Source organism: Mobula birostris, chromosome 7 (genome assembly GCF_030028105.1).
Source record: "Mobula birostris isolate sMobBir1 chromosome 7, sMobBir1.hap1, whole genome shotgun sequence".
Taxonomy (NCBI): domain Eukaryota; kingdom Metazoa; phylum Chordata; class Chondrichthyes; order Myliobatiformes; family Myliobatidae; genus Mobula; species Mobula birostris.
Genome location: NC_092376.1, coordinates 54,563,190 through 54,579,852, shown reverse-complemented (window position 1 = coordinate 54,579,852; position 16,663 = coordinate 54,563,190). Strand labels below are relative to the sequence as shown.

Here is a 16,663-nt window from a genome sequence, read left to right as displayed (position 1 = left end):
ATGAGTCAGGTTTTATAAACAAATAAACATTTACTAACCTCTGGTCAATATTAGTAAAAAGATAAACAAACAAAAACCTTAACCGGAAGTACACTGCTATGCGGCCATTTAACAAACCGCCAAACTCAGTACTAGTTCTTAAAGCGGTAAATGCGAACACAGTCTTAAAGTGGTAAATTAGAACACAGTTCTTAGAATGGTAAATTTGAAAGTCCAAGATATTTATACAATTAGGAGAGACTTTCCTGAAGTAAAGAATTCCTCGAAGATGTGACGTTACTGTCAATCCCAGCCGGAATCTGCCTTGTCCGCAGGATTCATGACGACGGAAATAAAACGGTTTAAAGGAACTGACCTTTTCCTCTGTAGAATAGACTAGATACTGCACAACCTTTTCTGCTTTAGCAGAGGTTATCTCTTGCAGATCACTCTTTCTTCAATGAATTCAATAATGGTCGATCCTCTCTAAAACCAACAAACAACTCCTTCAGGTTCCCGTCTTCACTCTCCAATACTACTGAAAAGGTACATCAATAAATCTGGCAGCTATTGGTGGAACTGCCGGCCCAACACTTCTGCACCTTACAATAGACAGTAAAACTCCGTTTTCAAATTAAACTGCATCATAAGGCAAATATGCAGTATAGCGGAGTATCTCACTGACGATTTAAACTGAAAACTAACTGCGTCACCGGGGGTCTACCCTTATATACCTGGTGAGAACAGGTCATCACGTGACCTCACATCAGCAGGAAAATTACATCATGTGACCTCCGCAAGACCATTACATCATCCTCATAAGGCAGTCACAAGATCCATGAAGTATGTAACACTGAATATCTAGAATTGTGTGCAAGCCATTAGATATGTGTGCATGATCTGAAATAGCGGTGTGTGAGAACACAAAGGAATGCACGGATGCACGACTTTTCAACAGAGACTGTACTTTATACTTTATACTTTATTGTCGCCAAACAATTAGTACTAGAACATACAATCATCACAGCGACTGTATTGTACTGTATTGACTGTACTCTGCAAATGCCTTAGACATATATATATATATATCAGTATTGCACTGTACTGCTGCCGCCAGAAAAGCAAATTTCATGATGTATGTAAGTAAATGATAAATCTGATTCTGATACTGGTCTCCATTGTGGACTGAGAGCAGGAAGGGGGCAGAGAGAGAGGGGGAATCATGGTTGGGAAAAGGGGAAGGGAGAGGGGATGGAGCAGGAAGCACCAGAAAGACATTCAGTAAGGATCAATAAACCAATTGTTTGGAATCAAGTGACCATGCCTAGTGTCTCAGGCTGGGTGTGTCTACACCCACGCCACACCTCACTCTTGGCACTCCTTCTCTGCCATCTGTCCCACACCCCTCTCAATGCTCCATCCTCACTATTCCCAGCTTCCTTTGTTCCTGCCAGATTTACAGACTCGTTCTCCACTCCACGTTGACAAATACAGTACTGTGCAAAAGCGTTAGGCACCCTAGCTATATATATATGTGCCTAAGGCCTTTGCACAGTACTGTATATGAATACTGGCAGTGTACTGGATTCAGCAGCAGCATGCAGTAATGGTGTGATTAGTGGGATCTGGTATTTGGAGATGAATTCACTGAGCTCACCAAATGTTGAGGAGAAATCAAGACTTCAGAATACAACTCCTAGCATTTTCACTGACTTTTAGCAGGCAGAGACAGGTGAGTTTTTTCCTGCATTTCTTCCTCCAAATCGTCTAGTGCTGCTCGAAGGATACTGAAGTCTGTTCTTTCCCTTGTGATCCCCTGTTTTCTACCAAACCACCTCTGGAATGACTTCTACTGCACCCACATTCACTTCCCCTCCAAGAACTGCAGGTTAACGCTAAGCAATGGGGCTATCCTCAATGACACTTGCCATCCATGAAACAACGGGCAAAGATGAAGTTTGTGCTGGATGCTTTAACTTCATTCAGCAGGCAGTACAAGTATCATCCCTTCCTTGAGCTAGAGGCATGGGACCCACACTGCAATCCTTAATTATTGTCCAATTTAGTCTCCATTAACTCGCACCGATCAAAAGCCTAATTTAGCAACGCTGAGCACTTTGCAACTAAACTCTTTTTCTAATTGTGTTTTCTTGTAAAAATTGTGTATAATTCATGTTTAATTTATGTTTTTCCGTGTGAATGCTGCGCTTAGGATACGTGCCTGTGTTGCTGCTGGATATGTTCGATTGGATCTGTGCAGATGACAGTAAGATCGATTTTGATGTAGCAAACTTCTTTACTTTTACCGTCTCAGCCTACATTTGTGTTATCTGCAGTAGGATCGATATGACTATTGATTTATTTTTGGACAGGATAAATGACACGAAGGGTTTCGGCCGAAACGTCGACTGTTTACTCTTTCCCATAAATGTTGCCTGGCCTGCTGAGTTCTCCCAGCTTTTTGTGTGTGACACGCTAAATAGTCTTTTTAATAATGGGAATCATTATGTAGAATCCGGCAAATGCAGGCCGGATATCTCCAGGAACAAAACATAATCTGAAATTGTTTTAATAATGTATCATGTGTTTTTTACGTAACAACTAAAAAAATCATGCAAGCTGTACAATTTGTAAAAGCTGATAAAGCAATGTACAGTATTAGGAAAAAATGTGATCATGACCTCGGTTCAAAGCAACTAATCAGGAAGGAGCTGTGCATAACAGTATTAACATTTCAAGTTACGTGATCAATGACCTTTCAGCTGAACGATATTGCAGTACAGTATTTTGCTGTCGTGTTTCAAGCGTGGCAGCCAAACGGGAGCCGAACAGGCGGGACTGCCCGCCTCCACGTGTACAGAGGCGGCGGCCGCACCCCCGTTGTCATGGTTCCTCTCACTTCCGGTCTCCGCTCCAGTTTGGGGACGTCATCAGGCACGCTGCCGGAAGAGCCTGATCCCGGTCGGGGTCCGGGGTCCCGGGGCCGAGTTGGGGCGGTACGTGGGCTGAGAACCATGGAGGTGAGTCTTTGTCAGCCTTAATCTGCGACTATCCGGGCGGGCTTCTGGTGGAAGGGCCATTCGATTATTTATCAGCTTGGTGCCAAAAGCATAAGCAAATCGATCACGAATACCGCGGCAAAACCTGCCAGACGGGCTGCTTTATTATTGGTATTAAATGTGACGTTTCAATGTAGTATGTACTCACTCGGGCTGCAACCAAGTTAGCGAAGATGTAATTCCTAATGGTGTATCTGCGTCATCTGCAAGCAGGATGTTGCAAGCACATCCTGGAGGAGCTGAAATGAATCTCAAAACACAAGAGATTCTGTAGATGCTGGAAACCTTGAATAACACGTAAATTGTTGGAGGAACTCAGCAAATCAAGCAGCATCTATGCAGCATATATTTTGGGCCCGAAACCCCGACTGCTTATTCCCCTCCATAGATGCTCCTGACCTGCTGAGTTCCTCCAACGCTTTGTGTGTATTGCAGAAATTAATCTGAAGTCATTTAAGAACAGCAATTGCCCCAACATTAAATGTACTTCGATGTAGCTGCATCGTGGACAGCAACTTAAATGTTCTATTTAAAGGCTGAAGTACCTTTTCAATCTTGAGTGAAGCATTCGTACGCATCTATATACGGGCAGCAGTGCTGTTTTCAATTGCTGATGTGTTTGCATTTACTGAAGCATTCGACAGTGCCTAACTAAAACATCCAACTTGCATGGAAACAGATTTTTACAGTCTGCGAGTAAGGAACATAGAATGACTCTTCATTATGACACAAAGTTAAATTCTGATTGTTGCCTTTTGACATAAAGCTGGCTATGTTTTAGTAATATAATTCTCGATTCGTGTTATAGTAGAGAAAGGCGCTTGCAAATAGTTAATGGCATGCCCCTAGAATGTGCCAACAAATCTTAGTGAACAAATTAGTCAACAAATGCAGCAAATACCAGTTTGTTGACGACTAAGGAAAGAATATTCAGATCCTGAAAGAATAATGATGTGGGGATTTATTCAAATTATATGTCTGCTTTTCTGTACAGTCCATCTGAAGCATCTTGCTTGTAGCATTTATGTACCCCATTAATACTGCACTTGAGTCAGCTAATATTCTGTAACTTAATCAGAATCAGAATTGAACTCATAATCTTCTAAGAATTTAAAAAATTAGCCAATATATATCTGACAAGCATCTAAGTTTCCTTTACTCTCCATCTGTTTAATTTTATTAAAATGTCAAGTGTATGATATTGGAATGGTGTAAAATTTGCTGGAAATACAATTAAGCGATTTATGCCTCCATTCGCTCTTTCCCACTGGAGGCAAGGAAAAAACAAAGCAAATTTTATCAGTTCCTTGGTTATATACATGCCATCACGTATTTCAAACTTGCCTCGAGAGAGAACATGATATTAAACAGTAAATGAGATCATGGAGGATAATGCTTAAATGAACTAAAGTGCACTTGCAGGTGTATAGGAACGGAAAAGGCTGCAGAAAGTGATGGACACAGCCCATTCGGTCCCTGGCAACACCCTCCCCACCATTGAGCACTGGCACAAGAAAGCAGCATCCATCATCAAGAACCACCTCCATGCAGGCCACGCTCTCTTCTGACTAATGCCATCAGGCAGAAGGTGAAGGAGCCCTAGGTCCCACACCACCAAATTCAAGAATAAGTTATTACTCTATAACTGCTCATCGCTATTCTGTACTGGTTTTATGAACTACAGACTCACTTTCAAGGACTCTGTACAATTGATGCTCTCAGTACATTTTTTTTGCACAATTTATCTTTTGCACATTGGTCGTTAGTCTTTGTCTGTTTATGTATAGTTTTTTGTAAATTTTATTGTATTTTTTATCCTGTAAATGCCTGCAAGACAGTTAATCTCAGGGTAGTTTATGGTAACTTATCCATATTTGATAATAAATTTACATTGAATTTTAAACATGGCTATGGCTAATCATTGATGGAAATATCAATCAGCTATTATTTTGGTTTTAAGTATAATAGAACTTGTAACAAAATATATTAATGTATCACTTTAACATTTTTTAATTAGTAAGCTCTAATCTATAATGAAGGCAGTTAAACTAAAATGGCATGTTTATGAGATGCTTCTCACTGACACTACAGCGTGGTTTTCAAAGACTGCGTTATATATAGGAGTGTAGTGTACAGTACTTTTTTGTGTCCGATGCCAAGATATATTTTGGGACTGTCAGGCCAATATCAGGGTTTGGGGTATACTCTAATAATTGGGTTTTTATCTTGGTCTGGTGAATGCACAAAATTGAACATGCTCTGGTAAAAGTTTGTAAAAGGAATGCTACAGAAGTGGTGTTCAGTTATTTAATGCTTCAATAAAATAAAAATTATAAATAGTATTAAAGTAAAAAATGTTGCAGCCACAAATATATTTTTTAAAAACTGTCATTGCTTTCATGTTTCATTGAAGTCTCATTTACTCAGTTGGAATTTTTAAAAATCCATCTGAGAATAGATGTGCTGCAAAAGAACCCATTGTTAATTCAGGATATTTCCGCGAATTTATTCCAAGTGTCCAGTATGCACAGAACCCTATCGGCATTCATGTAAATTTCCCAACCAAATACTGAAAATGGGAACTGAGCTTGAAAAATGTGTTCTCTTGCAATGAGATAACCATTGATTTAGGTCAGAGCATGTTGAAAAAAGAAGTATTTAATGAGACTCCAAATCTGCTTGTGTAAGATGGATTTACAGTGCCTATAAGAAGTATTCCCCCCCCCCCGAAAGTTTTCATATTTTATTATTTTACAACATCTTGGAGGATTTAATTCAGCGTTTTTGATACTAATCAACAGGAAAAGTCTTTTGTGTCAGAGTGAAAACAGATCTCTACAAAGTGATTTAAACTAATTACAAAACACAAAATGATTGCGTGAGTATTCACCCCCTTCAAGTCAGAATTTAGTAGGTGCACCTTTGGCAGCTATTACAGCCTTGAGTCTGTGTGGATAGGTCTCTATCAGCTTTGTACATCTGGACACTGCAATTTTTCCCCATTCTTCTTTACAAAACTGCTCAAGCTCTGTCAGATTGCACGAGGATCATGAGTGAACAGCCGTTTCAAGTCCAGCCACAAATTCTCAATTGGATTGAGATCTGGACTCTGACTTGGCCACGCAGGACATTAACTTTGTTGTTTTTAAGCCATTCCCGTGTAGCTTTGGCTTTATGCTTGGGGTCATTGTCTTGCTGGAAAACAAAGTCACAGTTCTCTTGCAGACTGCATCAGGATTTCCCTGTATTTTGCTGCATTCATTTTGCCCTCTACCTTCACAAGCCTTCCAGGGCCTGCTGCAGTGAAGCATCCCCACAGCATGATGCAGCAGCCACCACCACCATGCTTCACGGTAGGAATTGTGTGTTTTTGATGACGTGCAGTTTTTGGTTTACGCCAAGCATAGCATTTAGTCTGATGGCCAAAAAGCTCAATTTTGGTTCCATCAGACCATAGAACCTTCTTCCAGCTGACTTCAGAGTCTCCTACATACCTTCTGGCAAACTCTAGCTGAGATTTTATGTGAGTTCTTTCTTTCTTTCAGCAGTGGCTTTCTCTTTGCCACTCTCCCATAAAGCTGTGACTAGTGAAGCACCCGGGCAACAGTTGTATGCACCATCTTTCCCATCTCAGCCACTGAAACTTGTGACTCCTCCAGAGCTGTCATAGGTCTCTTGCTGGCCCCCTCGCTCGTCCCCTTCTTGCATGATGACTTAGTTTTTAAGGGCGACCTGCTCTAGGCAGGTTTACAGCTGTGCCATATTATTTCCATTTCTTGATGATCGACTTAACTGTACTCCAAGAGATATTCAGTGACTTGGAAATTTTCTTGTATCCATGTCCTGATGTGCTTTTCAATAATCTTTTCATGGAGTTGCTTAGAGTGTTCTTTTGACTTTATGGAGTAGTTTTTGCCAGGATACTGACTCACCAGAGGTTAGACTTTCCAGATACAGGTGTATTTTTACTACAATCAATTGAAACACCTTCACTGCACACAGTGAGCTGCATTTAACTAATTATGTGACTTCTAAAACCAATCGGCTACACCAGTGATAATTTGGTGTGTCATATTAAGGGGGTGAACAGAACGTCGACTGTACCTCTTCCTAGAGATGCTGCCTGGCCTGCTGCGTTCACCAGCAACTTTGATGTGTGTTGCTATGCAATCAATTATTTTGTTTTTTTTATTTGTAATTAATTTAGATCACTTTGTAGAGATCTGTTTTCACTTTGACATGAAAGTTTCCTTGGGGGGGGGTGAATTATTTTTATAGTTGCTGTATTTGCTTTCGTATTTAATTGCCACTCTCCCACTGTCTAAATTAAGATGAAATGCAAGTTTGCCAACTGTATCTGATAAATTGGTGAAAGTTATGTAAAGAGAATGAAGCATTTTGTAAGATTGAGATTGATTACAGAATGGAAGTTAGAAATAATTTTCAAATAGTATTTGTATAGATTGAGAATTGCATTATGATAAATGGATTGAGGAGTTTGATTTCAGAGGTTAAATTTCGAATTGTAGTTTTAGCATTACCCAGCTATTCATAATAGGTAAGAAAAATGTCAGGAACTGTGTGAATGCTGGTAACGTATTTAAAGCAGTACTATCAGTGTTGTGTGTTAAAAGCTCAGTTTATTTTTCTCAACAGGAGAGTGGTTTAGATGGTGCAGCATCGACAGCGACTTCTGGAACTGGAAAATCTAAGGTTTGATAAAAGGAAATCTTTTGAACCTTAACCACAGCAGTTTTTGAAAGCTGTTGAACTTCTATATCTAAATATTCTTTGTAAAATAATATTGAAATGCATCACAATCAAACTAATCCATGTTCTGTTGTATATGCAGCTGGACACTCTATCAAAGGATGACCTAATAAAATTTGCAAAGAAGCAGGTGGTGATTTTACAGAAGACAAAGTCAAAATGCACTGGTAATATGCTTTTGTGAAAGGATCCATATCACCATCAAGGTTACTTTTAAATGATGAAAATGTGCTGTTTTTTTGTACTTCCTGAATTGTGAATACTGTCTAGTTAAGGAATTAACTGAAAAAAAAATTAATTTTGTCATTCTTAATTGTGCTTTTCTAATTACTTCATACAACATGGATGCTGTCTTTTCAATAGCATACCAGCTGCTATATTGGTTGAGTGCTGTATGATCACCCAATCCATATGAGAAACAACAGCTTTGATGCTCTAACCTTGGAAACCTGTCCTTAGTGTAAATTCATTTGCAGAGAATGGCATTCACATGTTGATTTCTAGAATTTCTATTACTAAATCTGTTGTAAAAATCCAACTCTAAAGTATAACTTTACTGTCCACATAACAAGTTAGTTTTGGCTATCTATGCCTAAAAGAATCAACGTATGAATAGATTTTTTGCAAGCTGACTTCAAGCAATTTGCACTTTATCAGGCCCTTTTAAAATTGTCCCAAAGTACTTCCCAGGAACAGAGTTATTGACTGTGATCATTCATTAAGACATTGATGTATTGTAAAATGTAACATGGCAGGAGGTGTAACTAAATCCTTGGGCAAGGAGCTAGTTATAAATAAGATATTTAAAGGAGTTGAGGGAGATTTAAGTAAGTAGTGCACAACATGTGCTTAAATGTCAAAAATCGGAAGTTCTTATGGTGGGGTGGGCTTTCAGTGCAAAGATACATTTAGTAAAATGGTGAGTCCAAAGGCCATAGCTTTTGGGAAACTAGAAGACTTTAAGTACAGCAAGAAATTAAAAGCTTAAGAAATGGAAGCAAGATTAGTTATGTAACCACTGAAATCTGCTCTGCCATTCAGTAAGATTATGGTTGCTCTATGATGCTCTCTTGCTATGTAACATTATACCTCAGTTAAAATCTATAAAATTCAACTTGATATTTAATTACTGGTCATCCACAGTTCTCTTAGCATTACAAATTCCTGAGATTCACAAACCCCCTAAATGAAGAAATTGTTCCTCTGCTCATCCTTAAATTCTGATACTCATATTCTCAATGAATAGTCTTTAGTTCCAAGGTCTCCGACCCAAGGAGTCAACCTCCTAGAATCTACGCTGTCAATTCCTCTGAGAATCTTGTGTTCTAGTGCAATACCACCCGCTCTTCTAAACCCAAGACAGCATATTGATCATCTGCCCATCCTACTTGATCTTTCCTCATGATATTACCACATCATCCCTGAAATGAGGTGAATCTGCCCCACGTCACTTGAAAAGGTTTCATTCCTGAGGCTGAGAATTTAAAATATCAGACCCAGGGGAGGATAGAGATGATGATTGAGCAAGATTTGGTCTGTGATATAAAAAGGATAAAAGTTTTGGGGACTTGACTTCATGGGGGATAAAAGGCTCGCGAGACATTGAAAAGCAGCAGCAAGAGCTTTATTGATGCTCTAAAATGGGTGGAGCTGGAATTGACGGAAACAAATGTAAGGCTTTATCTTAATGCTCTGAATCCCTTCCTGTGATCTTTTACAACTATACTAGCCAGATAAAAATGTAGAGGACCTTCCTTGCTGGTGTGACTTGTACCTGACTGCAGCAAAGAGGGTGAAGGGGAATATAAGTTGTCCAGTAGTTCACTGAGGAACCCACATCCCAAAAACATTACTGAAGGCTTTAAGAACTAGCAAGGCCCTAACTTCAATTTTCTAGATTACTAACCTTTCAAACTTATGAAATAAGTTTTAAATATAACTGGTATTCATATATTTAAGAAATATTAAACATAAAAATAAATATTAATACTCTCAAATGAGGCTTTAAAGTTCAAAGTTAGAATTTGTTTTCGAAGCATGTATACCATATACAATCTTGTGATTCATCTTGCAGGCACTCACGTAAAGAAATAATAGAATTCACTAAAAAAAAAACACACAAGATCGCCACATATCCAATTTTCAAAAAAGGACAAATCACACAAATAGTTTTTTAAAAAAAACTATAACACTTAGAACATGAACTGCAGATTCCACAAGAGTGAGTCCACTGCTGTGGAGCCTGTTCAGCACTGAGGCGAGAGAAGCCTGTCCAGGAGCCCTATGGCTGCAGGGTAACAACTGCTTCCAAACCTGGTTCCAAGACTCCTGCATCTCCCACCTGACAGTAGAAGTGAGACTGATCAAATGAAGGCATGTGGCACTGAACACTAGTTTGTTTTCCTCTCTTGGTCTCATCGATTTTAATCTTGCTCAACATGTTAATCAATGCAGAGTGATGGAACCAACCACGGGTTCACCTTCCGCTATCAGGCCTCGATGCAGCATCCACCCCCTGCGACAACCATCCCGGCCGCACCTGCACTTTTGAAAGTAGTTTGCCAGATCCCTCAGGAGATTACTAAAGTGCTGGAATGTTTTTGTTTCAAAAGTACATTATTTAAAGGGAAATTACAGGCTGCACACTGCAGCGATCACAGTTCAGAAGAAGTATATGTACTAGAGTTTCTAGTAATTTTGTGAGCTGTCTGCAAAACATCGCTGTTGGTCGCTGGTGCAATTTTGCATATGGAAGATATCTTGCCTATTCTAAAACTAGAAGTAATTGTTTACTTTTATAATTAAAAGTATTAAACTAAACTGAATTATCAAAAAAGTAGAACATTGCTGGAAGTGAATTGCAGTTGTCCATTGTTGAAAACCAGGGAAGCTCAACAGTAGGGAGTTTTGCTTTGGATTCCATATGGATTTCAGCAATGACATCATGAATCAATATATTTTGGGGTGCGGCCCAATTTCCTCATTTCAAGGAATGCAGGAGTCCTGAATTTGTTTCCAGTTAAATGGGTAAATCTTGCTAATTTTGTTTGCTGGGCCGTGGTGTTTGTGAGAGGCCAAAAAAATGCTCAGCTTTTCCCTCTCATTTTCTATCTGAAGAAATTGCAACTGACCCAATACTACTAAATATATCATCAGTCTATGGACAGAGGTAGTGGTGATGGTAAGGGCAATGGTGGTGTGTGTGGAAATTGATTTGTCTTCAGATATTGTTACAATGGAGCACCATAAATATGATGAATATAAAGAGATACAAGTTATTAGGTCCTATTTCATTGAATAGTAGGTTCCTTTTTGGTGTATCTGACCGGATCATATATTCCCTTAGCTCTACCAGTTCAATCATCATGACATTACTGATTTCTGACATTTTCAATTCTTGCTAAACAATAATATTTTATTTTAAATAAAGCATTTTGTGTTTCAGTGTTTCTCACCCCATTAATATTTACTTATGGTTTAACCTTCTTGCGATATGTTACTATCTAAGGCCAGGTTACAAATCTTGCATTATTATTTCAGAACTGGAAAATGAAATTGAACGGCTTAAGGCAAAACCATCTATTGAAGCTAATGATGCAGTTATCCAGGTAACGTTCAAAAAGCAGATTATTATGTTAACATTCCTATTTATGGGTTGTTCAAATGCACAGAATTGTAAATTGTGTGCTTCAGCAGATTTGATGATCTAATGACATTGCAATAACATAATTTTCAGGGCAATATAATGACGAACAAGAGAAAATCTGCAGATGCTGAAAATCTAAACAGCACACACAATGCTGGAGGAATTCTGCGGCCAGGCTGCATCAATGGAAAAAGTCACGGCCCAAAACGTGGACTGGACGTTTTTCCACAGATGCTGCCTGGCCCGCTGAGCTCCTCCAACATTTTGTGTGGGTTGTTTCAGGATAACGTATCAGCTTTTTTAGATTTTGGATTATGTCACAACCTGTAGGTTTTGTTGTCATAGTGATCATGAATGGACTACTAACTAAATTATGTTTTTTGAAACAGAATGTTTTAAAACATGAATTTAAAGTTCATCTGTAGGTTATTGTAAATTGTACTGTTTTGTTTCTTTGAACAGGAACTGACAACCAGGCTGGATTCGGTACTCTTGGAAAAAGCAGAAGCTCAACAAAGTACGCTCTCACTAAGAAAAGAGAATGAAAAATGCAAAGAAGAATTGAAGGTAGTGATGAGCCATTTGTTGTGCTCATACAAATTTTGGTATAGTTTAAAATGTTGCATTCTTTATCCTGTTCATCTGTATTTTCATTTTGTTTAGCCTCCGTATTTTAAATTCTGGTTTAGATTTTCATTGCTACATGTTTAGTTTGACCTTTGCTCTTTGGTTACTTCAATACATTAGCTATTTTAGCTGAGTAATGCACTGAAACGTTTAGCTAAGTATTACTTCTACTGCAGTAAGAGGTGATCAGAACATGTGTCCATGACATATGAACAATAATGAAATTATTTTTAATCATTTTAAGGTTGCATTGTCAAAAGAAACGGCACTTCAGGAAGAAATTGAATTATTAAAAAATCAACATATAAACAAAATTGAAGCTTTAGAATCTGCTCAAGCAAAACACAAAGATGAAATAATCAAGTTAGAAAATAAACTTCAGGAGTCAAATCTCAAGCACATAACCCACATTGGACAACTTGAGCAACAGCTTGAAGCTTACTCACTGCAGCAGACTGAAGCAAAGAGGCTAGAAGGAGAATTAAATGAGGTTAAAAAATCTTCTGAGGATCAGATTTTGCAGTTGCAACAGCAATTGGAATCAGTCACCAAAGAAAAGGAGGGAGAGTTGAAAAGGCTGGATGATATTAATAGGACCTTAATGTCTGAAAATGAAAATGAAATTAAGAATCTTAAAAACACCCATCAAGAAGAAGTGGCACTGTTGAAGCAACAGTTTGAATCTGCTGTCATAAAACACAAGCAGGAACTTAAGATCTTGGAGGAAAATTTAGTAGAGAAGCATTCATTGAAAGAGAAAAGTCTTGCAAATGAGCTGAGGGAGAATACTAGCAATTATGAGCTTCAGTTGAATCAACTGAAAGATCAGTTAAGAAAAATAACAGAAGGGCAAAAGGAGATCCAACATTTGCAACAAGAGCTTCCAAAAGAATCGCCCTCTAACTCCAGTGAGCAGGTGATATATCTAGAGGATTGTGTGAAAAAATTAGAATCACAGTATTGTTCAATGCAGAGGGAGCTTGTTTACATGAAAAATGAAAAAGAGAAGGTCGAAGTGGAACTGCAGCATGCAAAAGAGGAGTTGTTTCATGAGCGAGAAGATTGGGAATTTAAGATAAATGAGCTCCAATTATCCAAGGAAGAATATATGACCATGGTCACAAAACTGACAGATGAACTTCATTCTGCTCAAGAACATTGTGAAATGGCAGTGGCTCAGTATTCCTCTGAAATACAGGTTATAACAGAACAACATAAAAAAGATGTATCAATGTTAAAGCAAACTTTACTTTCTGAAGCTGAAAATGAAAAACAAGAATCTCTTCTTAAGATAGATAATTTGACAAAGCAATGCCAAACATTATCAGAAGAGAAAGAGGAGGCAGTGAGTCAGTATGAAAACTTGCGTAAAACCTTGGAAATCCTACAGACGGAATTGGGAGAATCTGCTTCAAAGATTAGCCATGAGTTTGAGGTTATGAAACAGCAACAATCTGATGAAATTCATGACCTGCAACAGAAACTCAGAAAAGTTTTTAATGAGAAAGATTCTCTTTTGGAATTAATCAATAAATTGCAGGCTGAAGTTGAAGAGGCTAAGGAACTAAAACAAATTGTAAATAATCTTGAAGAGAAGAATCAGGAATTGGCATCTTCAATTCAAATGAAGGAGGCAATTGTGCTTGATTCGAAAGAACATGTGAATAATTTAATGAAAGAGAAGGAGGAACTAATGTCAAAAATTGGAATCTCTGAAAAGTCAATAACTAGGTTGGAACAATCTCTAACAGAGGAGCAGGGTAAATGTGCAGAACTCCAACAACAAATAGAAGTGCTCAATAAGAACAACTGTGAGTTGGAAAAGAGATTGGATGAAACAACACTGCATTTAAAAGAGACGGTTTCTGAAAAAGATACTTATTGTCAAAAATTCAGTGACATGAAAAACAGATTAGAAACTATAAAAACTGAGAAGGAGTATTTGGACTCTCAAACAAAAAAAAAGGAGGAACTTACTACAAAGTTACAAAAGGAAAAGGAATTGTTGCAAAGTGAATTATCTACATTCAGACTGCAAAATGAAAACATGGAAACAAATGAAAAACTTCAAGATCTCAGTAAACAACTACAGGCTTTGATTCAAGAAAAGGAAAACTTGGAAATAGCAGATAGACTTGAAAAACAGCAATTTTTAAATGTTAGGCATGCGATAATTAATATTCTTAAACAAGAAGCTTTTAGTTTTGCAAATGGTGGAGATGAAATCAATGTAATTGAGGCAATGCAATTACTTGAAAAACATGTGACAAAGATTAGGGAAGAAAAGCAGTCTGCGGCACTGCTATCTAATGAGCACGTACAACATTTGCAAGAGGAATTGCAATTACAGAGTGATGCAAATAGAGATCTGCAGGCTGAACTAGGTGGTTTAATCGATGACCTCAAACAGGAGAAAAGTCTTTTGCAAAAGCATCTAGATGAAGCACTGCTTGATAAGGAAGGTTTGCAAAGAGATCTGCTAGAGATGAAAAATCTGAGTGAAAAAAATAATCTTGAGAATGAAGATCTGCTCATTCAGCTTCGGAATGTTACAGAGAAGCTTGAAAACATGGAAACACAGAAGCAAGTACAGAATGAGAAAACGGAACAAGAAGCAGCAGAGAAACTGAAGTGTCAATTGAACGAAAAAGAATGTGAACTGTCAAAATGTAAAGAGGAGCTTGAAACATTGAAGGTAATAACATGAAAATTTTAAACATTGAATATGTGTAAGTAAATAATTGGGGGGGCAAACAATTTGAAATTTTTTGTTTGGAAATCTTTTGTCTTTCTCAAGTCTAAGCTGAGCTTCCAACACAGAGTACATAGAGTACAACACTGAAACAGGCCCTTTGGTCCATCTAATCAGTGCTGAACCGTTTCAACTGCCTACTGCCATCAACCTGCACCAGAACCATAGCCCTCCATAGTCATCCACATACCTATCCAAACTTCTTGTAGACATTGAAATTAAGCTTGCATGCACCTCTTGTGCTAGCAACTCGTTTCACACTCTCACAACTCTTGAGTGGAGAACTTTCCCCTCGTGTTCCCTTTAAACTTTTCACCTTTCACCCTAAACTCATGACCTCTGGTTGGAGTCTCACCCAACCTCAGTGGAAAAAGCCTGCTTGCATTTACCCTATCTATATCCCTCATAATTTTGCATACCTGTGGCTTGCTGATTCAGTTATCCATATTATCATCCAGATCATTGAGAGAGATGGTAAACAAGTGGACTCGGCACCGATCCCTGTGGCACTCCACTACTCAGGCTCCAGTCAGAGAGGCAACCATCTACTACCACTGTCTGGCTTCTCCCACAAAGCCAATGTCTAATCCAATTTACTACCTCATCTTGACTGCCAAGCAACTGACCCTTCTTGACCAACCTCCCGTGCAGGACCTTGTCAAACACCTTACTAAAATCCATGTAGACAACATCCACTGTCTTGCCTTCATCAACTTTCCTGGTAACTTCCTCAGAAAAACTCTACTCTTGTCAGGCTTCCACCCGGGTACAGGTATCAATTCTAACCAATGTTTCAATGACAAATTATGCCATCTTTTTCAGGGATGATGCTTGGGCATGTCTAGTCCGGTGGTATATATATACACTCTGTCCCATCCAGTCAGGTTTCCGCTGTCCCACCTTGTTTACACTCAAATTCCAGTTCTTAGAGCAAGAACTTCATCTTTGTTAAATTTATTTTTCAGAAGTTTATTTCAGTGGCTTCCTTCAAGTGGTCCCAAAAGCCATTGGCAAGGCACAGTAGTTTTGTGCTGTTGAAGTCAATCCTATGGCCATTGTAAATGCAATGTTCTGCTGCCGCCAATTTCTCCAGGTAACTCAAATGGATACACCTCCTGTGCTCCTTGATTCAGGCTTCCACTGTGTGTCCCGTCTGGCTGATTATACACTGCTCCGCAGTCACAGCATCACAGCACCCACATCAAGGAGCAAAGGAGGTATATCCATTTGGGTTACCCAGAGAAATAGGCGGTAGCCGAACATTGCATTTGCAATGGTCATAGGCTTGACTTCGACACAAAATTATTGTGCCATGCCAATGGCTTTTGCGACCACCTGATGAAGGAAGCCATTGAAATAAAACTAGAGGAAAATAATTTTAACAAAGACAAAGGTCTTATGTAAGTAAGAACTAGTGGAATTTGATTGTAAACAAGGTGGGCTAGCGGAAACCTAATTGGTTAGCCCTCATCCAATCAGGAGGGATGGACGATGGGGGTATATACACTACCGGACTGGATATGCTGTACCTATGCATCATCCCTGATGAAGATGGCAGAACTTGTCATCAAAATGTCATTTAAAATCAACACCTGTACCCAGCTGGATGCCTGAGAAGAGTTTATTCATCTATAAGATTGGTTAGACATGAACTACCACATACAAAGCCATGCTGACCATCCTTAATCGGTACGTCTATCCAAATACTTACATATCTGGTCCCTCAGAATACCTTCCAATCACTTTCCTACTACTGATGACAGGCTCACTAGCCAATAATTTCCTGGTTTATTCTTAATGTCTTTCTTGAACAGCGGAACAGCTTTGGTT

General features: G+C 38.7%; 1 protein-coding gene across 2 annotated transcripts in view; it reads left to right on the top strand.

The window, feature by feature from the left end:
- The window catches only part of LOC140200212 (GRIP and coiled-coil domain-containing protein 2), a 448,110-nt gene that overhangs the window by 390,105 nt on the left and 41,342 nt on the right, over positions 1 to 16,663 (top strand). Inside the window, exons 1-6 of one of the 2 annotated variants that reach the window (XM_072263195.1) lie at positions 2,799 to 2,999; positions 7,695 to 7,751; positions 7,891 to 7,975; positions 11,349 to 11,416; positions 11,917 to 12,021; positions 12,326 to 14,776. In XM_072263195.1, the coding sequence (XP_072119296.1) occupies positions 2,865 to 2,999; positions 7,695 to 7,751; positions 7,891 to 7,975; positions 11,349 to 11,416; positions 11,917 to 12,021; positions 12,326 to 14,776 (2,901 nt within the window). In that variant the 5' untranslated portion in view covers positions 2,799 to 2,864. Of the gene's footprint in view, positions 1 to 2,798; positions 3,000 to 7,692; positions 7,752 to 7,890; positions 7,976 to 11,348; positions 11,417 to 11,916; positions 12,022 to 12,325; positions 14,777 to 16,663 lie in introns of those variants that run through there. The other variant, XM_072263197.1, reaches the window with a different exon arrangement.